The 24,087-nt window shown below is 39.7% G+C and overlaps 2 protein-coding genes across 7 annotated transcripts in view; one reads left to right on the top strand and one right to left on the bottom strand.

Moving 5' to 3' along the window:
- The first annotated feature begins 3,220 nt into the window (after positions 1 to 3,220).
- Positions 3,221 to 6,276, top strand: ptges (prostaglandin E synthase). The gene is made up of 3 exons (XM_042394274.1): positions 3,221 to 3,670; positions 3,766 to 3,848; positions 4,982 to 6,276. Exons 1-3 carry the CDS (start codon positions 3,557 to 3,559, stop codon positions 5,229 to 5,231), a joined length of 447 nt encoding a protein of 148 aa, XP_042250208.1. The 5' UTR covers positions 3,221 to 3,556; the 3' UTR covers positions 5,232 to 6,276.
- Positions 6,277 to 12,096: 5,820 nt separating this feature from the next.
- garnl3 (GTPase activating Rap/RanGAP domain like 3) overlaps positions 12,097 to 24,087 on the bottom strand; it is an 83,691-nt gene continuing 71,700 nt past the window's right edge. For 4 of the 6 annotated variants that reach the window (XM_042395034.1, XM_042395035.1, XM_042395036.1 and 1 more), the window contains 9 exons: positions 22,890 to 23,048; positions 22,614 to 22,680; positions 22,143 to 22,250; positions 20,571 to 20,689; positions 19,925 to 20,060; positions 17,739 to 17,798; positions 14,900 to 15,118; positions 14,243 to 14,363; positions 12,097 to 14,153 (listed from right to left, as the gene is read on the bottom strand). In XM_042395034.1, the coding sequence (XP_042250968.1) occupies positions 13,991 to 14,153; positions 14,243 to 14,363; positions 14,900 to 15,118; positions 17,739 to 17,798; positions 19,925 to 20,060; positions 20,571 to 20,689; positions 22,143 to 22,250; positions 22,614 to 22,680; positions 22,890 to 23,048 (1,152 nt within the window). In that variant the 3' untranslated portion in view covers positions 12,097 to 13,990. Of the gene's footprint in view, positions 14,154 to 14,242; positions 14,364 to 14,899; positions 15,119 to 17,738; positions 17,799 to 19,081; positions 19,838 to 19,924; positions 20,061 to 20,570; positions 20,690 to 22,142; positions 22,251 to 22,613; positions 22,681 to 22,889; positions 23,049 to 24,087 lie in introns of those variants that run through there. The other 2 variants (XM_042395038.1, XM_042395040.1) reach the window with 2 other exon arrangements.

Consider the following 24,087-nt stretch of genomic DNA (forward strand, 5'->3'; position numbering starts at 1 on the left):
TGATCTCTGTCTGTTGCTACAGCTGTCAGAGCAAACTGCCTGGTTCATATATACATTTTTAATATCCTAAATTATGGGCGCATGAGTGGTTCCCTCATTTTACCTCAGAGTACTACTCACCCCATTCCTCCTGCATTTACAGCACTCTTGTAGGCAGTTTTTTTGGCTGTAAGTTTAAAAGGATGCTTGCTTCAATTGTGCACAAAAAGACAGAGTTTTGTCCTTTAACTTAACTCCTTAATCTGCCACTTACTAACCTCCATCCATTTCTTTCCTCAGGCATTTATTTACATCATAGGTAACAGTCAACAAGCTGGAGAGAAGGATGACTAACATGACACATTTATCAAAGTTAAGCAGCTTTTAAGCAGCTATGAACAGGCCCAGTGGTGATCCTGCACCCAGCTGAAGCCAAATTAAAGTGCTGCAGTATCGTCAGTGGAGCAAGTCACCAGATGAGTTGTGTCGTGGGCTGGGAGAAAACAAGCTGGAAAGACTGATTCAACCCCTCTCTTTCTGTGAACATTCTCTTAGTGGTTTTTTTGAAAAGAACGACCTCTGTAAATATTTACATGCCACGTCTGGCAGCTCTGAGAGACGGAGAACACCTTGAGACAGGCTGTTTTTGACTTTGTGACCTTTTAACTCACGGTAACCCTTATTGGGCCTTGCAGGCAGAGCTGGGTGTGACACCTGTGGTTTTTTGGATGCTGAAAACAGGCGAGAACTTGATCTGTAGCGGCGCTCTTCTTTTTTTTTTTTTCCTTTTTTTTTTGTGGCACTTTGTGCTGCACCTCCTTCACCCTGGTAGTGTTATTTTTTTTTATTCGCTGCAAGCCTTTTATAGAAGAAAACCCAGATAAACATAGTCCCAGGACACACTTACTCACACAGGCATTCACATGGACTCAGTGTTGGTTTCAGTGTGAGAGTTCCCTTTAAAAAAAAACTTTAAAAATATGTTGAAATATATTTAATCTCTCCACATATTTAGTACTATGTCAACAAACATAAAAATATAATTCTGCACATAAAGAATATATTGAAATACATTTAATTTCAACATATATTTTGCAGTACATGTCAATCAATATACTATTTACCTGAAAGCATTGTATAATATAATGACCATACACCAACATATGCATATAGAAAATGTAGTGATGTCTTTAAAATGTATGAAACAGCAATAAATAGTAAATACTGCAATATTTTACATATATATCATTCAATTTATTCCACAATACGTTACCCATACATTGTATCATTAAATGTATGTCAAAATATTAAATCTCAGTGTATGTAAATATATTTCTGTTGCATAAAGCTGGGTTGTGTGTATTAGTGATGCGTATCTAGCTGCTGTCCTCACCTGCAAAATGCAAAATACTGTATATTAGCGTGTACCCACATGACCATGAGAAAGTGAGGCTACCTCGTGTGCCCTCACATCTATATTGACTGTATATACAGTATCTGTATAATCTGTCTACTGACCTGTTTTGGATGCACCATGGGCTGCGTCATGTGTTCCCATCTGGTTGACATGTGGACTGTGAGACTGAGCAGGACCGGCCGCAGGGCCATGGAGCTCACCGCCTACCCGCAGATGCTCCAGGAAGGCTACCACAGAGTGACCGGTCTCCACTACATGTCCTCCTTCTCCGATGCTGAGGACTGCTGTGACGACACCAGCTCAGGAAGCTCGCTCACCTTGGACTGGCAAACACAGACTGATGGCTGAGACTAGACCATGAGGTGTTATGATACAAATATGTAAATAAACATGATAAAATACACAGGAAATGTGGTGAATTTGCAATAAATGCAATGATTGGAGAAATACAGATGAATGGAGTGATATTAATTGTTTTTCTCAAAGTCCACATGAGTAAGTATTCATATCTTTCACTTAAGTAAAAGTGACACAACACAACAATTTTGAGGTACCTGTAATTAACTTGAGTATTTGTATTTTATGCTACTTTATACTTCTACTACACTACATGTCAGAGGCAAATATTATACTCTTTACTCCACTACTTTTATCTGACAGCTGCTGTTACTTTGCAGATTGAGATTTTGAAACGTGATCATTTTATCATGTGATCATATTTAATATGATTAATTGTTATATACTGTGTAATTACAATAAATTCCACCTCAACCAACTAAAACATCAAAATTCTGCTTAAATATTAAGGCATCAGTGATAGAAAATAAGTATATATACATACATAATAATACCATTGGGAAAGGACCCATTCTGCTAAGGACTACTTTTACTTTTGATACTTCTAAGTACATTTACCCAACAATACTTCTGTACTTTTACTTAAGTAGAAATTTGAATACAGGATCAAAACATTCCTTGTAATAATAATAATAATTATTATTATTATTTTCTATATCTTGGTATTTTCACTTTAAGGAAAACCTCTGAATGCTTCCTCCAACTTAACTTTAACTTTCCTACTTAAGTCAAATTACAGAAGTATTATCATTATAGTAAAAGTATTTGTTATGCAAACAGTCCCTGTGATTGTTATAATATAATATAATTGGATTATTAATAAAGATGCAGTTGGTGGAGCTAATTCATTTAATTTAACTACAGTATACTTATATTTATACTGTTGGGTAATTTAATCTATAACAATATGTCATATTTCATGAACTGATCATATGTTTGTTTGTTTTTAAACGGAGAAGCTTATTATTTATTCAAATAACTAGTAATTACAGCTGTCAGATAATAGTGACGTAAAAAGTTAGGCTATTAAACCACTGCTGTCATCAACGACATGTTTTCATAATACTGTAGTTCACCGTAACCTTAACCGTAATAGGATAGATTATGGTGTTGAGCAACACGGGGATCGTGGCATCATCGCTACTCCAAATTAGGGTGGAAATTTTCCTTGTTTTGCAACCGAACCCACAGCCCATATTTTGCCAGCAGTCTCACTTGAAATCATTCTCGCTGTTTGACCACCATAAAAGAAAAGACACTCTGGCTCTGAAAGTCAAATAGTTTGCTTCTGAGTCAGATTATCTGAGGCAGGGAAAGTTCATGTTTTTTGCCAATTACGCAGACCCCATTTAATGAGTGGGAGCAAACTGTCCATATTGCCCCTTTTCTCTTTCTTTCTTTCTTTCTTTCTTTCTTTCTTTCTTTCTTTCTTTCTTTCTTTCTTTCTTTCTCTCTTTTTTTTTTTTTAAAGATCTAGGGCTATAAATGTTCCTTCATTGAAAGAGACAATAAAACTTCAATTGGTTGCATTTGGAAGTTACAAAATGAACCAACCTTTCTTCGTAGCCTCAAGGAACACGTTTTTGCGTGCCAAGGTATTTCACATATCAAATCCAGATTCTCAAGACTCATGAATGAAGCACTCCGTTTTTTTCCTTCCCCGTGGGTGGAGGCATCGTCGACCCTACAAATACCTCCCCCCCCAGCTGGATCACTTACACTTTTAGAGGCGTGACGCACGCAACAATCTCAGAGCCCCTCTTGGATTCCGGTACACTTCGGTTTGGATAACTAAAAACAACGATGGCAGTGATAAGAAACGAGGTTTTCTCCTGTTTTGTTTTCTACGGCGTGCTTCTGGTGATCAAAATGTACATTATAGCGATAATAACGGGACAAGTGAGGCTGCGTAAAAAGGTGAGTGACTCCCATATGATGATGAACTCTAACCCTAACCCTAACACCGGACAACTTTGACTGACGAAAAGCTATTTTATTTCTGTCGTTGAAAGGCTTTTGCCAACCCTGAAGACGCGCTGAGACACGGAGGTTTACAGTACCACAGAGAGGATCCATACGTGGAAAGATGCCGAAGGTGAGAATGCAGAAAGTTTGATTCATTGGAAACTACATGCTTTGACTTTGGTTTAAATATTTAACTTGTATTTTGTGAGGATTGCATACAGCAGTGAGTTTGCAAAAACAAGACTACATTGATTTCATACCATCCACTGTTATGCATTCTATGGTATTCTATACTTCCTGCTGAATAGTTTCTACATTAGGATATTACTGTAAGTATTATATTTATTAGTAAGTCACTGGGTATCTGACCAGTAAAGTTAAATGTTATGAGTACTGAGTGTTCCCAGGTTGTGGCTTCATACTTTTATGCATTTTATGGACCTGCATGTGCCAAATCATACAAATAATGAAAAGACTCACTTTATTTGTCCCTGCAAATGCAGAATTCCTAGTAAATCTTTAAGAATAGTAAAATTGTTTAATTTAAGTGCAACTCAGTGAGATTTTTTCCATCGCTTTTCCACTACAAGCTGCCAACTTGTAGGACATGTGTGCGACTGACTTTGTTTTAACTTGTCAGAAAATGATCCGTTGGAGCAGTGAGGAAAGCAGATGTTTTTCTACTAGAAAAAAATTCTCCTCTGGAATATCCATGAACTTGTGAAAGGAAACAACTGTTGGCTGGCAGTTACAAATCCTAAATATCTTGAGAAATCTGTTTTGGCAATTACTGCATATTTGTAAATTACTACAACGTGCAGTGTCCAAATAGTCTGTGAGTGTAATCCTGTTTTTTTTAAAGTGCTGTTTTTGCAAGAATTACTATCAGGGCAGGTTGCCTAGAATAATATTATCAAAAAGTGTTATCCAGTGAGTGGTGAAGAAATATGTGTGGTTGATTACGTCTGACCTGGTAATCACCTCCGCCAAAAGGAGCAAATTACAGACGTCTACTGTTGTGTAGTAAAGTATGATGCATCTGGGACAGAGAAAGTCTTGAGTCACCTTACTGAGAAATTACGAGGATTAAGCATTTTCATTTCCCATTCTGCTAATAACTGAGAAATTGTCTACCGTGTCGTCACTTCAGCTTTATTGAACTGTCTAACAGTCAGACAGCTGAGTCACAACATTACATCAGCATATCAAAAACAGATGTTTTTGTCCACATATTATAACTGAATCACCTTTTCTCTGGTATAGAGCTCATATTAACGACATGGAGAACATCCTACCCTTCCTGTTCCTGGGTGCCATCTACTCCCTGACTGGACCTTCACTGGCTGTGGCTCGCCTTCACTTCCTGGTCTTCTTCATGGCCCGTGTGCTGCACAGCGTAGCCTACCTGTTTGCCTTGCGAGCGCCGACCCGCTCTCTGGCATACACCGTCGCACAGATACCTTGTGTTTCCATGGCGCTGCAGATCCTAATAGCAGTCGCAGCATATGCTTAATATTCTGAGATGAGGGACTGAACTAGTTCTTCAATAGATGGAGGTTACGATCTGTGACCTGTGTGAGAAAAAAGCAGGAGGAGGATACCTGAGAGGCCTCTTGGGAGGCAGAATAGAAAAAACGAGAATGTCAATGAGAGTGCAATATAAGGTGTAAGATTACACCAATGCTGGGGTTTGTGAGATTTAATCAGTATTTTTGTTTTATTTACAAAGTTGAAATGTGAGAATGTCTTTAAAGTTATTTGAAGCTGAAGTCATCTTGTACTGTACACAAGTATTTAAAATGCAAATGAAGGTTGTTGCTCATATTCGTCTTTTTAACCAGGTTTCGTTGAAATAACCTGAAAGATTACTGACAGACGGTTGTAGACATTTAGTTTAAGCCACTTTGGGACATTTTCCAGCACTGTATGTTGATCCACTGCCTCTTTGTGTATACACACAACACAGACCACCATTCATGTGGTGTCGTATCCTCCGCAGCTTCATCTGTTTCCTGTGAGGATGTTCCATCTGTTGTGTCATTTGTTTGCATGCTACATTCAACAAAAGTATAGTGGATCCTGGTGTGATGATGTGCAGAAACTCTATGCAGCATAGATTGTAATAACACGCACTGGAATACAACTTAATGCTCCTTTAGTGTGAGTGAAACTGTCTCCCATGTTCCTTTTAAAGGATTTGGCTGGCAATTTTCTATATTTCAAGAATTCTCATGTGCAGAGCCAAACCAGCAATGAACTGATCTACTTACTTAGGTATTATGTGTGTATTCAAAGTCTGACATATTGTATTCCTTTGAGCCTTAGACCTCCGTTGTCCAAAAACTATTAAAAACACATCAGTGAGTCACACCCTTGCACTGGGTGACATGTTCCTGCACTACGAAGATTGCGGTCGCTGTAATTTGTTTAGAAATGGCTCCAAAGACTGATAACAGCGATCATGATTTCAGTCTCCGGAGAATAGTTCTGTGTAAGGCTTTGCTACATATCACAACCTTTTGATTTTGTATTGAATTTCTTTGAGAAATTTACAATGTAGCACAAAGTCAAGAGGTTGTGATATGTAACATAACAAGCTAGCAAAGCCTTACACAAAACTACTCTCTGGAGACTGGAAATGGGATAGCTGTTATTAGTCGTTGGAGCTGTTTCTAAACAGAATAATGTGACCCAGTATGGTATAATGAGATTTTAAGGTTTAGATATACTTGTTAATACTTGTAGGTAGATCAATTCATTGTTTTTTTTGACTCTGCACATGCTGACAATAAGAAAAATATAGAAAACCGCCAGCTTTAAAGGAATCCTAACACTGAGTTTAGACTGAGAAATAAATGTCTCGCAACAACCTGCAGAGACAGAAAACAAACAAAAACAAACGAGGAAGATCTTCTCTGTAATATTTTATTGTTATCTGTGAATTTTATATCTATGTATTTTAAAAATATTGTAATAATAATTTATTAGTGATGTTTTCAACAGTGCAGATACATTCTTGTTTGTAGGCAATAAAACGTTTCACACAGTCTGATCTTAAATGTGATTTGTTCATGAGTGATTCATTCTTTCATTTAATCATCTTTTCGTAGAGAGATTATATTATTTACTTTGCCTGGTCATGCAGAGACAGTTTGTTCTGGTGTTACTCGGACAGGGCCCCATTTTGTGTGTGTGTGTGTGTGTGTGTGTGTGTGTGTGTGTGTGTGTGTGTGAGGGTGAGATGATCCAGAAGTCCACGGCAAAGCTCCAGCATTCCTCCACCTATTATGTAAGACCTTCGGCTATGCTGTGCTCACTGTCGTATCCTGAGGGGCCAGGGGGGATGGTTGGGAGGCCATATAGACTTACTAACAGAACAGACAAGAGACATTATATTCAGAACATGATTACAGTATGTGTGGGCGGCTTGTCAACCTGTTCAAATCACCTGTAGCATTATGAGTAAAGAGATCTGTTTTTCCATGTTATTACATCATCTTTGGCTCAGTCTGATGTGAAAACAGTTCTTCCTTATTCCTCTGTGATTTGTTTTTGACTCCTGTCAGTAACAATAATGATAATACATTTTGCCGCCTTAAAATGATGTATATCCAGTAATACTGGGATGTGATGACTAACTTGAAATTACAGACCTGGAATATTTTGTGATTATGGGACTTTTCTTTTTAAACAAAAGACATATAACAAAACCGCAGAGTGTGGGAGGAGTGTTGGAAAAGCCTAATCCTCTGCTATGAATGAGTGAGCATCAACAATACATATGATCTGTTTGGAACATAAAGCTAATGATATGCCAGGGACAGAGGTGTGTCTATATCCTGAGTATGCGTCAACAGTGTGGTCGTCTCAACCTGCCTGTACCTTTGGGGCAAAAGGAAACAACGTACTCCTTCCCACTTACTCACTTTTCCTCTCTCTCTCTCTCTCTCTCTTTCATGCAATCAAATCATCGGGTGAACGAGCTGCAGTGCCTGACAAACACAAAAACCACATACCACTAGGCAGTTAATTGAGTAATGAGAAATGTATTGCTACATAAAATTTTAGTCTTACAAAACATGTACAAAAGCTTTGTTTTCTTTTGCCTCTGGTCAGTTCCCATCAGAAAAGCAGTTTATTTTGAATAGTCTGGACCATTGTTCAGGGGCGTAGGCTTGCTTCTGGCTCCTTTTAAAAGTGAACAGTGAGAAACAGCATTTACTTCAAAGAAACAGAGCTTAAATCTTAAGGGACAGGTTCACAACTTTCAAGTTTGTCTTAAAACAAAAGTCAGGTGCCCAAAGGAACATTGAAAAAGGTTTTCCCTGCTATAATCATTCCTCCTGCTCATACTGGCTATTAAAAAATCCCCTTTAAATGTGCTTTCAATGTAAATAATGAGGGCCAAAATCCACAGTGTGTCCACACAGTCATTTAGTGCAAAAATGCATTTAAAAGTTTATCTGAAGCTTATATGAGGCTTCAGCAATCTGAGTTAGTCATATCAAGTAGATATCTGCCACATTTACAGTGTTTTTAGTATAAATTTCCGCCTTTGTTTTCCTTGGCAGTGTTTCCCTGTTGAGCTATGGTGGAAGTATAGTAACAAAAAGAGGGACTAAAAAGGCACTAAAAAGACTGTAACATTGAAAGATATCTATTTGATTTGACTAATTTGGATGGCTGAAGCTTCATATTAGTTTCAGGTAAACTTTTTGCAGCAAGTGTGGTCACTGGTTCCACTGGCGAGACTGCACAAGATCCATAAGAGTCTGCCCTCTGGTAACATCATCCGCCGGGTTGCTTGTAGTAGTTCACATATCTCCAGTCCAAGTTCCTGGATTTCTGCAATGAGGGTACTGACGAATACTTTGTAGCTGCAAAACTCAGACTTCATCCAGTAAATGATGGTTGTGGTTTCAGACCACAGGGTGACGGATGGAATTGGCAGTGTCATCTTGGTCAGAGGACTTTGGTCAGCTGAGAACCAGTGAGTACTGGAGATCTTGCCATGACAAAGGTTGAATGGACATGCTCTTGTTCATCAATAGACCACAAATATGCAACTGCCCTGTAAGCTCTCTGTCACGTCACAGAATACGTGGAGGTCCCTATTCACTGCAGCAGAGTTGACACATGGTGGATCATAACACAGAGGAATCTTCACTTTGTTCAGGCCACATAGCCCTACTTCTCATGTTTGCCATCTTTCCAGTAGGTCTTGCTGCTGAATAGGGTCATCATAACAATGCTCAGTCTTTCCAAAGATCTGGTACCACAGCACTACCTTGGCACGGGTAGTATATGGAAATAGGTAACCCAATATATCATATTGGGATGCAAGCATTGTGTATATGTGTCTCAAGGTGGGCATGTAAACAGTCCCAGTGCATGCCCAAGGCGGATTCCCAGAGGTTGGGGAAAGCAACGGCTTGCTGCATTGAGATCTAGCTTCACTGGGCAGGTGGTCTATGACAGTGATGTCATTGCTTGCCCACTGTTTAATCTTCAAGCCGCCCACAGAAAGCAGTTCCCTCATCCTGTTCACCAGGTCCTGGGCTATCACTGTCCCAAGACTCTGCAAGGAATTGTCCACATAGAACACCTGATTGATGGACTCCAAGATGTCTTTGTTGCCTGCCTTGTTGTCTTGCACAGTGTACTGTCACTGCAGTGCATAGGTGGCACAGCAGGGACTGCAAGTAGTGCTGAAGGGCAACAGATGCCACTCATACACTGTTGGTTCTACTGTACTCACCAAATTCCTCCAAATGAAGTGGAGCAGTGGCATGTCAGCAGGAAGAAGCCTCACCTGGTGGAACATGGCTTTGATATCACCACTGACACAGTCAGGTTGGTGAAGGCGGAGGAGGAGCATAATGACTTACTCCATTCACTTTTATTTTGGTAGTGGCTGAGGCTAGGAGCTCCAGGGCTTGCTGATCTTGTTTAGATCTGGTCACTAGCTTCTCGTCGAGATAAGGTAAAACATCGATCTGCCACAACCTCTCAACATGGTGATGGAGCTCAGCTTCTGGGCTGACTACCTTAGTGAAGAGACATTGCTGTTTGTGCCCTGGGCTCTCCATGAGGCTTGTGCAATCCAGACTGCAATGGGGCCTCCTGGTGGACCACTACTCACAGGCTGTAAGGGGACCAGTAGGTGGGCCATGTCAGATCTAATAAGAATTTGAAGCTGTGCTCTGTGCACTGGCAGAAGAGTTAGGTCACGGAGGTGCCCATATGAACACTGAAATAGGTTTTTCTTGCTATAATCATTCGTCCTGTTCATACTGGCCCTTAGAAGATCCCTTCATAATGCACTTATGATGAGGGCAAAATCCACCAGCCACCTTCCTTCTTCCGTCTTTATAAGTTTATCTTAAGCTAATATGAAGCTTGAGCTGTTCAAATTAGTAAAAATCGAGTAGATATCTTTCAACGTTAGTGTTTTTAGTGCCAAAATCCCTTTTTTTAGGTGCAGGCAGGCAAGACTGTTACCATGACATGATGATCTCCAGATTTGTAGCAGAAAGAAATGATCTAATCTTGAACTGATAGATGTGAGCCTGAACTAACATGTTTATAATAACATTGCAGTCAAACAACAAAGCAGTTTCCTTTTTTTTCCTTTTTTGCTGTTTGTTTTCAACCACAGGTTCTCTTCCTAATACCATATTAGTGCCTGGTTACACCAAACACCTCCTCAGACACCTCAGACAGTGTTTGGGTTGATCAGCCTGTTAACATTAATTCAAAACGTCAACCTGTGTGAGCCGCTCACCTCTGATTATTTTAAATTTAATTAACGACTCTGATGGTAGTCCTTTGGATTATTTGGACAGTGTTAAACATTTCCTGTGTAAATCGAACATTAGTAAACAAAAAACAAGCTTAGAGTTCAAATTTCATAAATATTTATTACATATCAATGAACAGAATCGACTACTCTCACAGCAGTGGTCTACAGCACTTGTTTAAAATAATTGCTCAAATAATAATAATAATAATAATATAGTTCAGTTTCATTTGAGGCCACATTTGATACACAAACATTTACAAGTAGTACTTGGCATTAAAAACGATGGCGATACAATATTTTAAGACACTTGGTGTTTTTTTTGTTCATTTTCTTTCATTTTGATATCACAGAGAGGTTCAGCAACAGTCTAAACAGTAAATATTAATTCAAATACAAAAAACCCCAAACAAAAACAAAACAAAAGAAAACAAACAAAAAACAAACAAACAAAAAACAAAACAAAACAAAACAAAAAAACAGTGAAATTGCCAAGGGGAGGTAGAAACAAAGAGTACTCGACACAGGAAAAATAGGAACAACATAATTGAGAGAAGCAGCGTTACAAACTGTAACTGCCAAGCATCCCCCAGTCACCCACACTCAATCAGAGTAATAAACACTAAAGTAGAGTACCTTTGTAAAAATCCCCCCACCCCACTCTTCTTCTTCTTCCCTTTTTAGTTTTCTGAGTTGTGTTATAGTGTTGGAGGGGTTCACACTGAGACAGGCAGGACAGAACAGAGGAGAGAGGTGTGAGGGAAAAGGAGGCTCATGCAAGATCTGAAGGCTGCTGTGTTGTGAAACCACCACACGGAGGTGCTCTCATACCCACGTTAGCATAATCAGAACCACTGCTCCCAGTTTGTTGCACTAGCTATCAGTGGATCCCTAAAGCTTTCTCCTTTTTGTTTTTACTGACTGTCTAGTGTTCATTACTCAGAACATTTTCCCTGTTTCATATTATATTTGGCATTCACACTGACTGATGAGACTGATTCAACTTTAAAATTTTAAGTTTATATCATTGATTTCAATGTGATTACTTCAGTATGTCACTGAGAGCCTTTCTTTTGATGTATTTATACATTTTGGACTGAATTTGTCAAGATGAGTCCTCTGGGCTAATGCTGATTCTTCAAGAGTCAGATTACTGCAGGCTTTTTATGCTGCCAGTTAGCTAATTGCAGTTAATTCTTTACACCTGGTCTGCAGTGCTGATTTCCCAAAAGACGGAATGCCCCTGAAGTACCCAGACAACATGCCTTTTATAGTTTTAAAGTGTATATTTGTACAAAATGTTTTATACTTTAGTTCATAATATGAGAGTCTGAAGTAGGGCTAGGTTCAAAACTACATAATTGTAACCTTTTATATAATTACAACCTTTTACAAAAGTGTAACAGATCTTGAGTTTTTGGGAGACAAACTGGAACAAACAGGAATAAAGTTTTCTTTCTGAGACAGAGTTTAATTGAAGAACAACCAAATCAAGTCTGGTGTGACTGCCAATCAATGCCATCAGGATCTGACTAAAAACTTGTAGGTTCAATAAAGGATAAGAATATTGCTCAGTAAAGATTTGTTGGTTTTCTGGATGTGTATAACTGGTTATCTTTGGAAACATGGTGGTGTGGGGATAATAGGAAATTAGAGGGGCATCTGGTGTTTACTGGACATTTGGAATAAAAACCAGCACAGCTTCTGGATCTTGAGGATTGGGAATTAGAACCACTGTTAATAAAGGTTATTTTTTATTTTTTAGTTAGTTTTAAAACTATATTTTATGATATTTATTCTTAAAGTAAAGTAGTTTCCACATTTTATAAGCCTTTCAGTTTTATTTTTCAAGGGCAGTGGTTTTAGTTTTTAAAATGTTACTTACACTATTTATTTTACAAGTCGTTAGTTTTAGTTTTAATTTTAGTTGGGTAAAGGTGGCATTTTTTAAAGGTATATCGATCTAAATTATCATTAATAATCATTCTGTATCTATTTGAAAAGGGTAGTAAGCAATATAAACAATAAATTAATATAAACAAATCATTTCTTAAAATTTCTACAAGACTCCTTCAAAACTCATTACTTTTTCGTACCTTTCACATACAGAAAAAGACAAAAACTAAACATATTTTACATACATATATATTTTAGTGTAGTTTGTAGTCAAGATAGTTTTAGCTCATTGTTATTATTTGTTAGTTTGTGTTCATTTAGACAAAATTATGCTTTACTATTATTTCAGTTTATGATTATATACTGTATTTTAAATTTAGTTTTTGTCTAAAGCTTGTAGTTTTCACCTGTACTTATAGTTTTTCTATTAATACCCTCGCTGTACTCTTCACCTGAAGCTGCAGAGAGGCACCATTGTACTTTCTGCCATCACACATACGACAGTCTAGTAAAAACTGGCTCATTATCCTTTTAACACCCACACTACTTCTCATGTCTCAGGTTGTGGCTTGCTTTACGCTGTTATGTTACGGTATGATGTTGCGGACCTCATGGTTTCCAGAGAAGCCTTTTGATGCAGAAGACACAACACTTGTAGCAAAGGCGGGTCATGCAAGATTTAAGGTCAGCTCATTCTTATGGGGCGAAATGTTGAGTGCGTGTGGCTTTGAGAGAGTGCCTCCAGTAGGTGAAATTATCCTAACTGAATGGAGGTGTGGGTCACCATGGACTACAATCATGGCTGCTACTGCCAGACACCAGAATATGGTGGCTGTTAAGAGGTGTAGTTCAGTGGAGGATGCTGGGAAATGGCACTTGTGGGAGACTTTGCCTCCAGCCCTGTCTACCTGTGTACTGTGAATAAGGAGAATAATAAGGACTAATATATGCAGAGAGCATAAAACATCATACTTTTACTAAATATGGGAATAAAATGGATTTTTATAATATATCTATAAATATGCATCACAGGCATGACTGTGTCTGCATCTTTGTGTATAAACAGATGTACACTTACATATGCATATCATACAACATTTGAAAGTGAGTTGGAAATAATCACATAATATACAACACATATTAAGCTCTAGCAACTTCAGAGGGCATTGTGAATGCAGAGATTTTTGTCGTGCCTCGGTGCGGAGATTTACATTCAGTTTGTGGTTTGGGATCAAACCGTTATCTCAAGGCTGTTGCAGAACTCTGAATAAACCACGGCATCTTACGCAACCTCATTGCCTCTTTGGGTTATTTGCTGCGGGGCAACACAAACACCCAACACATGGTGGCCGAGGGACAGCTCACGAAACAAATACGCACACAGACACATCTTCTAACTCTCACTGCACCCATCTTGCCTGATGAATGGGGAGACCCAAGATAAGGGATATAAACAAAAAAAAAAAAAAAAAAGGAACTCAACAAACAACAACTTAAAAGCAAACCAACCAAAACAATCAAATTGTGGTGACAGTACAGAAGTGGTTGGGCAGAGAAGTGCACGAGGGGGATTGTCTTCACTTTAGGTCCAGGACATCCTCTTCGAAGGATGTGGAGAGGGCAAACGCGCTGGCGAGAGGCGGACTCTCCCCTCGCAGCACCACCTTCTCTGGCTCGGCCTCCGTACTGGACGAACAATGAACGACGTCCAGGTCTGTTTCAATGGCCTCTGAGACTAACCTGTTGTGCACAGACACATATGAATCAAGCTCAAATAACAGTATTTTAAGTGGTGGTTAAATATACAATGCTGCTGTTGAATCTGTCACCTGTCACTGTTTGTTGTTGTTAATACTCGTGCTTTGGGCTCTTCCTCAGTGTTCTTCTTGCTCATCTTCCTCTGTTTGACTGTCCCACTGTCTGATTTCCCACTAGGCTCCTCTGTCAAGCCTTTTTTTTGGTATGAGGTAACAGAAAATGGATATGAGTTGAAGGAACAATTCCGTGTTTTGGGAAATACGCTTATTTGTTTTCTTGACAAGAGTTAGGTTAGAAGATCAATACCACTGTCTTAAGGCCACAGCCAGCAGCTGGTTAGCGTAGCTTAGTACAAAGATGTCTAAGCTAAAAGTAACACCTTAAGTTCACTGATATCTTGTTTGTTTAATCTGTAAGAAGATGCAGTTTTACAGTGAGTTAGTCAGCATATAACTTGGTTATTAGTGAGCTGTAGTGGTGCTTGAGGGTGGATTTCAACCCCTTTGGACAGAGTCAGGCTAGCTGTTTCCCCCTGTTTCCAGTCTTTATGCTAAATTAAGCTAAGCTAACAGGCTGCTGGCTGTAGCTTCATATTTAGTGAACATATATGAGAGTGGTATCCATTTTCTCATTTAACTCTGGGCAAGAAATAAAATAAACATAATTGCCAAAATGTCAAGCTGTTGCTTACAAAGTAAATTTGTTATTTAGTGTCTAAAAGCTTTTACCCAGCAGCTCCTTCCGTGTGCGGCTGGCTATCTCTTTGATCTCCATGCGGGACAGGGAAAGCGAGTGCGTGGCGGAGATGAGGGGAGTTGGGGGAACCATGGCGGGGGCCGGCGTCGTCAGCACCTTGTTGACCAGAGGGGACTTGAGGGGTCTTTCGATGCTGCGGCCCACCAAGTTACACAGAGGGATCTTGAAGATGTGTTTACATGCTAATTCACCTGCGAAGGGGGAGAGAGGAGAGCAAAGGAGGTAAAGTCAGGAAATGATGAGAGGTGAAGACATGAAACGAGATAAAAAGCACAAAGATGGGAACAGAATGTCGGAAAAGAGATATAAGGGAGAGAGGAATATGAGTTAATGAGAAATGTATGAAAATCCTGAAGCATTATAGTGTTTTTGCATGTTTTAGCTCATTAGCTACAAAATTCTATGGCATATAAAGCATACCAGCCACTGAACATTTTGCTGCTGTCAGTTTATTAAATTTTCCATGAGAATTACATTACTGTTGCATGGTAATGCAGTTGCAAGACCATTCTTAGAGAAGTAGTTTGACATTTTGAGAAATACGCTTATTCTCACTCTTGCAGAGAGTTAGATGAAAAGATTGGCATGACTCTCACATCTGTGCAGTAAATATGAAGCTAAAGCCACCTTAGCTTAATTTAAAGACTGAAAGCAGGGGGAAACAGCCAGCCTGAATCAGTCTGAAGGTAACAAAATCTGCATACCAGCATCTCTAAAGCTAATTATCACTTCATATCTTGTTTGTTTAATTCATACAAAAACCAAAGTTGCAGTTTTATGGAGTTTTTAGGTGTGTTGGTACGACAGAGCCAGGCTATCTGTTTCCAATCTTTATGCTGAGCTAAGCAAACTTCATTTTTCCTTCATATTTACCATGCAGACATGAGTAGTATCTTAAGTAACGTGTGTAATAAGCTTATTTGCCGAAATGTCGATCTATTCCTTTAAAACCTTCTCACTGGTGCATTCAAGGAGCCTTTAACATTTGGCTGACTGAAGCATTGCTCTCATGTGCTGTAAAATCAAACTCACAACAAAAACAACAAGCTAACATACTGTATTTGTTATTGAAAAAAAAGAGTCCTTGAATGCACCAGTAGAGGGAAAACTTCAAAAGTTCACAAAACTTAAACAAGGCGACAAAATGTTTATTGCAATGGATATTCAGCCTCAAGCAAGTCTCAAGTCTCTGCAAGTAGTTTAAGCACTAAAATATGCAAAACAGATCCTTTTTTGGGACCACATGTAAAATCCCTCTCTCTCACTCACACACACTCATATTAGCCTATAAGTTAAAGAGCCTGGAGGTTGACATGCCAATACAACAGAAACAGACCTCCATATTCAAATGAAGACACTAAAAGTTAGTCTCATTTACTGAAACATGTGATCTTAAAATGAATCATCCCTACTACAAAGAGCTCATGCAATATAACTGTTCAGTTGTAGCCATTTATAGAAGGCTATCTTTCACTCAGCAGAAACTATACAGGCTGTCTGGGATGCATTTAATGGATGTTTGGAGTTTTTGAAATGGCACAATCTGCCTGAAAAGCTGCAGCGTGCCAATCTGTAGTGCACAATTGCGCCATCAGGGAGCAGTATTGCAGTTCAGGCAGCCACACTGCTCCTGTGAGGCAGGCTGGTAGTGACATGGATGAGACTGAATCAATGTGGAGGATACGCTGCACAAAGAGGAGCGTCTCATCTGAAATGTCAGAGGGTTGAGAGGTGAGTAAAGAGCCATGGAGAAAAATAGAGGGTCACTGCTGATGTTTGACAGGTACACTGTGTTAGTGTTGTTACAGATCCTCTCTCCTGTACCTGCGCTGTCATACAGCAAAAAATGGCAAATAAACCAAATGTGGCAAAAGCATGCAGTTATTCGGAATATACAATCACAGAGATCAATATATTCCACATGCGTTTCTGGACCAGGGGAAGTGTCACACTCCGTCGCACTGGCAAATGGAAATACAAATATTAGGAGAGCTTTTAGCACTAATTGGAAGTCAAATTCTCCAGAGCTGTTTTGCTGCAGGTCTTTAGCGTGGTGTTTAAGCCAGTGGAGGTGGGTGGCGGCTAGCAGCCACATCAGTAACAGCATCTTGTTCACATTACTGATGCGATTACATCAGATGAAACCCTCCCCAAGGAGCAGATACGGCAGGCACACAGGCAGTTAGAGGATGGGATTTTTGTCAGCACCCCTTCTTCAGCCTCCCCTCCCTCCCCTCCCTCCCTCTGCTGTCCATACCAACCCCCTCCCCTCCCCTCCCCTCCCATCCCCTGCCTCACGCTCAGATTGTAGCACCGCTGTTTGGACCACCACTTTGGATCGAAGAGAGGGCTGACAAAAGTCTCCATGGCGACAGTGCAATCTGTAAATCATGCTGCGGCAGACGTGTCTTCTCCTTCCCTCTTTCCCTTTTCTCCCTCCTTCTCTCCCAACCTCTTTCTTTGTACACAACCCCTCCCTTTCCCCTCGCACTCATGCATACCTTCCCTGCATCCCTTTCCCCTGTAATTTTTGAAACCCTCAGTCTTGATCGACACTATCCCCTTTGCCTCGCTCTTTTACTCTGCGTATCACCTCCACCACCCCCCCCCCCCCCTCATTCTCTCCTCATGCTAATGCTTTAATTAGTTAAGGCAGAAGGGGGATGGGGAAGACATAATGTTCACTTAACATTCAACCAACGTTTAAGTCAACATGCCGCCTTGGAGCAGACAGGGTGATACACTCTGGGAGCACGTGCATGTTAGTGGGGCAGCATTATGAGGACGAGTTGCGGGAGAATCCTGCAGTACCTTCGGCATCCTTAGACATGTACAGGGAAAGCTTGGTACCATAGGGGATCCGTATAGAATCTGAACCAGGGACGAAGAAGAGGGTTACACAAACTGAACACACACAGTACATACATTTAAGCACACACACACACACACACACACACAGTAGGTTTCTTGGTTAGGTGTACCACTCCCGGTGATGCAGAATCATGTACATACATAACCAGCTAAACAGGAAAGAAAATGAGAATCCCTTCGAGAGAAATGATTACCCCGCACCAACCTAAAAGCATAAAGCCAGTCCTCGGCTAATTGCAGCAGCGACAGCCAAACCTTCCTCCCTGTTAGCCTTAATGGGACCTGTAAATACCCGCTCCCCTCAGGAAAAGAGGAAAAGACTGGAGCAGGAGCTAAAGAACCAGGACATTTTAATAATTGTCTTCCTCAAGCGTTGTCCTTGGACTGTGGATACATCTGAGGATGACTTTGGGTCCCTTTCAACAGCTAGAAAAGTCAGATTCTAATGAACACAGAGGAGTTGACGTCGTCGTCATCCATCAATCTGTTGGCTCACGCTGAATGACAAACCTTTATGTCATTAACGGCCAGGCATCACAAATATGCCCAATTTCAGACAGTTTTATCAATCTGGAAGAGGTCAGCCATGAGGGGAGGGAGGACTCTGAATGGTCAAATATACAATGAAAGATGGAAGGGGGGAGTGAAAGTAGGTTGGAGGGTGGAAGGGAGGGACTCGTATTGATCCTCAATCATCTTTGAAAGCATTCTCTGTCTCTGAGGACCCTTATTGTGTCCCTTGAACGGTGGAGGTGGGTGATTAGTCTGTTCCTTCTGCATTGTAAGACTTTAAACGGTCATAACGATGCTTTTGCATGTTTTAGCCCTTTAACCTCAAATTGCATACGCATAAGTGCCAGCCATTTTCCATAACTGTTTTATATTGAATTCCTACTTTTGTTGCAACCAAGGGTCTCCATTACTCCAACATCTGACAGTTGGCTGCCCAACAGTAATCCTTTAAAGGATAAGTCTGGTGACAAGTAGTGGCCGAAGCCTGATAAAGCTTATTCCTCTGTGCCATAGAGCTCCATTTTTTGTCAAAAAACGATTATAAACACACCATGAACACACAGGAACTGTAGCTTATTTTGAGTAAATCCCACAAACACTGTCCTGCTGCAGTAAATAGCCACTAGGGTACAAAATGTGTGTTATTCCGCTGCTGAAAACAGTCCCCAGTGAATACACTTTTTACTCCTGTTTGAGTAACACATGCTAAAAACTACAGTGCTCAGCTGTTTTAGGAACCAACGATATATTTGGGTCTTGTTTTTTAAGAATTCATCTATCATTAGGAGCCAATAGAGCAGGGAAGTGAGATGGACAATCACATAGCTGGTTTTGGTCTTTTAATGGGATTTACTGACATTTATAAAAATATAGAAGAACACCAGACTTTAAATCTTAAAACGCACAAAACTAATTTCACATTATCCATCAACTGTTTGTTTTCCGACAACTTCGCCCGTCAGCAGTACACTCCGGGATCTTGGACGGTCTCTGAACACACCAGCAAGGAGAATTTTCAAACTGATCCATACTTGCAATGACAAAATTTGTCAGCGACAATAAAATAAAGGCAATGAATTCTTCACTGTTTCAAGACAAGCTGATTTTCATGGTGTGTTAAACCAAACAGAGGAAAATGGCTGCATGTAAGGCAGAAAACTAACTAATCTTATGGTGTGCTTTGGAAAATAGTCTGCTATAATGTTAAAGTTCACAAGATTTGTAGGTAAAACATTTAAAACTATCAGTATGGTTATATTCCACTATGAATGGGGCCAACAATACAAACATTTCCATATTTGTCATCAGACTGTACATTATGTCAGTATGTACAGTAATGAGAGAGGATGAGATAACAGTCATGGGAGAGATGCAATTAAATATCTTGCTCTAGAAAACTACACATGATTAAACAGTGGGAAATTAACCCTAACCCCGGAGGAGAAAGGCTTCAATGAACCATTCTGCTGAGACAAGTTTATGTAAATGGATCTCCAGCTCTCGCAGCATCCCAAAGTCAAACGGGTCTGTAGGCGACACTGACATTTTGTAAACTTTTAATATCGAAGCAGTAATATCAACATCCTCCGGTGCTTTTGCTGTGTGAGGCTTACCGTCACCGAGCGGCGAGGGGAACACAGGCATCTCGTAGCCGGTGGGCGTCTGTGGGGAACTCTGGGAGCTGGTGTCTCTCGAGCTGCAGTTGGAGGCTGAGCTCATCGGAGCCGACGAAACGAAATAGATGTCCGACTGTAGGTGGTAAAAAACAGGAGGACGCGGAGAGGGAATGAGATCAATACAGGGAGACGGTGAACATGTAGAGATGCCAGGAAAATATTAAGAGGAAAGGGACAGGAAGGATAGAAGCAGAAGGTGAAATGTGGAATGAAAAACAAACAAAAAAACAAAGAGATTGAATGGGGATAAAGGAAGACATAGTATTTGTTTTATGCCAGGTGCACTGTGGTCTGTTTTAAATTGTCCATGTGTATGAATTATGAGTGTATTATTGCTTTGTAGCCATACAGATCGCCAGCCATATTTCCCACTGGGGTAATAAAGATTGATTGAAATGAGAGAGCTGAGACAGCTACTTCTATAACACAGAGTTGGGCCTTCTAACGCTGCCAACACTCACCAGCTGAAAGTGCTCTTGCTGTAGTGAAACCACATTTTTTTCAGGCACCCACATAATGCAAGTCTAATATCTAATCTAAATAAAATCAGTGATTTACAAAGTTGTCTGCCAATCATACTGACCCGTGAAGCAGCCAGCTGTAGTTCTGGGACTACTGCTGTGTACACAAGGTTGCCGTTGACCACCAGTCGGATCTCGATGGAGTCCGTCGTGAAGGCCAGGATGTAAGGAAACGCACAAACTGCAAAAACAAGGAGAGCATATGATAAAAAGCAGTGGCGGATGATTAAAAGCAGTGGCAGATGATCAACAGCGGGCCAACCAAGACTTCACTTGGGGGGAAAAATATTATTATAAAGAAAAAGTTAAAGTTTTTTAACTCCCTGAATACAGGACCTTTTGTAGTTTCCCCCACAGTGGCATTTTGAAATGTCATTATTAGCTAATGATATATGCGGAAAAATGAGAGAGACAAGAATCACGCTGAGCATCTCTCTGAGGGGCATTAAACTCTCCTCTCCTTTGTTTACTGTAAAATGTACAACAAGGTGAGAGCAAGCAGTGGCACAGTGTGGAAGACAGCCGACAAAACGAATTATGTGACAAGTGCCACCTGTTAGATTTGAATGTACAGTACAAAACACAACACAACAACACTTTGGCAAAAATAATAAGCCTTGGGTGACTGGACCAAGACAGAATATGGAAATTATATTTATGTCCAATTTTGTTGTAACACTTACTGTATATTTCCTACACTACACATGTCAAAGCTTAAACCAACTGTTGGTACTGCAACATGCTTTAAACACAAGGCTGACATATTATTATCTTAAAAGCAAAGAGTTGCTCATTTAGACGTCCCACAGAGCAACATTATCATTCATTTGGAGTCGTGATGAATCTAAATCCAATATTCACTCCTCTTTTAGCTCTGTTTCCACTAACTCCCGAAGGAAATATCTGGCTTTTTAGTTGCTAAATGTTCCACAATGTTCACCAGCTAGTTGCTAACTTTAACGGTTCTTTGGTGCTGGACAGGTCGCGGGTCATGTGCAGTGGGTTTATCAGAGCTTTTTCACTGAAAACAGCAGAAAATTAGGTTGATAAGAGTGTTGAGAGTGACCCAAAACTGTAAAGTTGTGGGCCATAGAACCAAAACGATGCTAAAATATTCTGTGAAACACAAGAACTGCAAAGTTGGGTGATAATTATTTGTGGGTTCGTCGCTAAGATCGACCCCGTTCACATTACACATCGTTGTTTATTACTATAAAAATATTGATTAAAGTAGATTTAACAGTTGCTGTCAAACTAAGGGTCTCTAATGTGTTTCAGTACATTTGTTTTATTACAAATACATTATTGCTTGTTTGAGTGTGTATGTCTGAGTGTGTGTGAAAGGTGGGGTATATTACAGGATGCACAGCAGCATGTTATTATCAACAGGTTCAGGGTTACAGCTTTAGTACCGACTGTGTTTGCTTTTCATCGCCTTCTGCATAAATGATAATACACTCAAACACAGATACATGTGTGCGCGCAGATGCACACACACAAAATAACAGGAATAATCACAGAGCCCAATTGGATGCGGGTGGCTACACATGGTGTTTCCATGGCGACGGCAAGCTCCGGCCAGGCCAGCAGCATGGGCAGGGTGGGGCCCAAGCAGTGTTGCCGTGGTAACCTACCAATAGCATTGGGCATCTGGTTCCAGCTGAAGTGGAAATCGGAGGTGTTGGACTGGATCATCGGTGTGGAGCCGTTAAACGGACAAACTTTCTTATAGTAACAAATATCTGTAAAAGAAAAAGACGACACAACTTTCAGATGACAATTTTCTTCTGTTTACTGTTGTTTTTTTTGTCTTTTGTTTTGAACAAGGATTGAAAGCTGCATTTTATTGAAACTCAATTGAAATTTGGGAGCTATCTGTCCTGTTACCCAGACATATAAAGAACGAGACAAAAGCTTAAGTAGATGGCTGCATTTTCAAGATCCATCTCTGATTCTTAATATTCTGGAGCAGTCTGTGGGATGATTTTTTTATTCCAGAAAGGTGCTGTGGCAGAGGAAAAACATTAAGGCTCCTCTTTGACAATAGAGACAGAGAGCTGAAACAAATAACATCTGAAACATTTGGAGTTCAAAGGGAGACTCACAGTTGTAACACAACAGCAGACCTGCCTCCCCGTCTTCATACACATCAATGGCTGCTACAAAATTTACCTGCAGGCAGAGACGAGTCGGTTTAAGGGAATCATTTCAACACCATCCAAAAGGTCAGATATGAGACACTGTTTTTAGCAAATAATGCCGGGTGATGTATCCTGAAGGTACCAGGTAACCATCCAGACAATATAAAAAGATATATTCCCACATCACATGAAAGCAAATAGGGAAAAAAGAGGGTGCATGCATGTGCACAAGAGCCTCACCCTGTTGGCGTCTACGTGGTGTAGCCGGTAGGCATCTCCAGTGCTCTCATTGATCAGATCAAACTGATGTTTGTAGGCCACACAGATCATATTGTCATTCTCCCCCGTCGGCCCGTCCACCAGCGCCATCACCACCGGCGGGTCACACAGACAGATCTCCTAATGGGTGGATGGTACACATGGTTAGTTTAATTTAATTACTGTAATATATACAGGTTTGTAAGTATCTGTATCTCTATAATACTTAGATAACAAGATAAATAGTATAATCATGTGTCAAAAGAGCATTTTGAGAAATCTCTCTAGGGTTGCAACCACGGATAATTTGGTAACACTTAACCATAAGTCCCCCTTTTTAACATGTATAAGCAGTATATAAACAGTTAATAAATGACTTATAATGCACTATAATGTAGTTGTAAGCAGATGTATTGTGTTTATTAATTTATTGGCCAACAACTACAACTCCTACTGTGGACACCCATAAGTGGAAGCTGACGTATGAACAGTTAATGGATGACAATATGGTAAATTACAGTTGTAATAATATAAAATATGTCTTCATAAGATAAGTTAACACTTTATTGATCCCTGAGGGGAAATCAGGTGTAACAACAACATAAGAATAAACATTAAATTTAATCTATATATAGATAGAAAAAAAAAAAAAACGTAAGTAGAGAACAAACTGTACAAATTGAAATTAGAAGCTATATGCAGTATAGTAATAATAGGAGAAGTTATAACTGCTGACAAATACTGTACATTAATAAACACTTAAAAATATCCTTTTATCTTCTTACAACTTAAAATTTATTAAATGTTTTTGCTTATAAATATAAAATAGGGGATGTTACATGTTGCTTTTTATTACTGATTAATCGAAAAATATTTGTGTAATATAAAAAATATTTTTTGATCAATTTATTAATTGTTCAGTCTATACAATGTCAGAAAATGCTTTGTCCAACCAGAACCCCAGAAAACCCAAAGATATTTAATTTAATATAACATAAGACAAAGAAAACTTCAAATATTCACTTTTGAAGAGCTGGATCCAGTGATTTTATGGCATTTGTGATAAAAAAGACTGAATCACAAAGTGAATTAACATTCTATTAACCTATTCATTCATTAATTTCCTCATGAATTGATTTTTCCATCCATTTATTCATTCTTTCACTCGTTCACGTAGAGT

The sequence above is a fragment of the Thunnus maccoyii genome, chromosome 19 (genome assembly GCF_910596095.1).
Source record: "Thunnus maccoyii chromosome 19, fThuMac1.1, whole genome shotgun sequence".
In the NCBI taxonomy this organism is placed as follows: domain Eukaryota; kingdom Metazoa; phylum Chordata; class Actinopteri; order Scombriformes; family Scombridae; genus Thunnus; species Thunnus maccoyii.

What these genes read in the sequence shown, in the direction of transcription:
- ptges (XM_042394274.1), top strand. Translation starts at nt 3,557, where the DNA reads ATGGCAGTGATAAGAAACGAGGTTTTCTCCTGTTTTGTTTTCTACGGC. An exon ending in AAGTGAGGCTGCGTAAAAAG is followed by an intron (nt 3,671 to 3,765) that starts GTGAGTGACTCC and finishes TGTCGTTGAAAG; the next exon opens with GCTTTTGCCAACCCTGAAGA. An exon ending in TACGTGGAAAGATGCCGAAG is followed by an intron (nt 3,849 to 4,981) that starts GTGAGAATGCAG and finishes TCTCTGGTATAG; the next exon opens with AGCTCATATTAACGACATGG.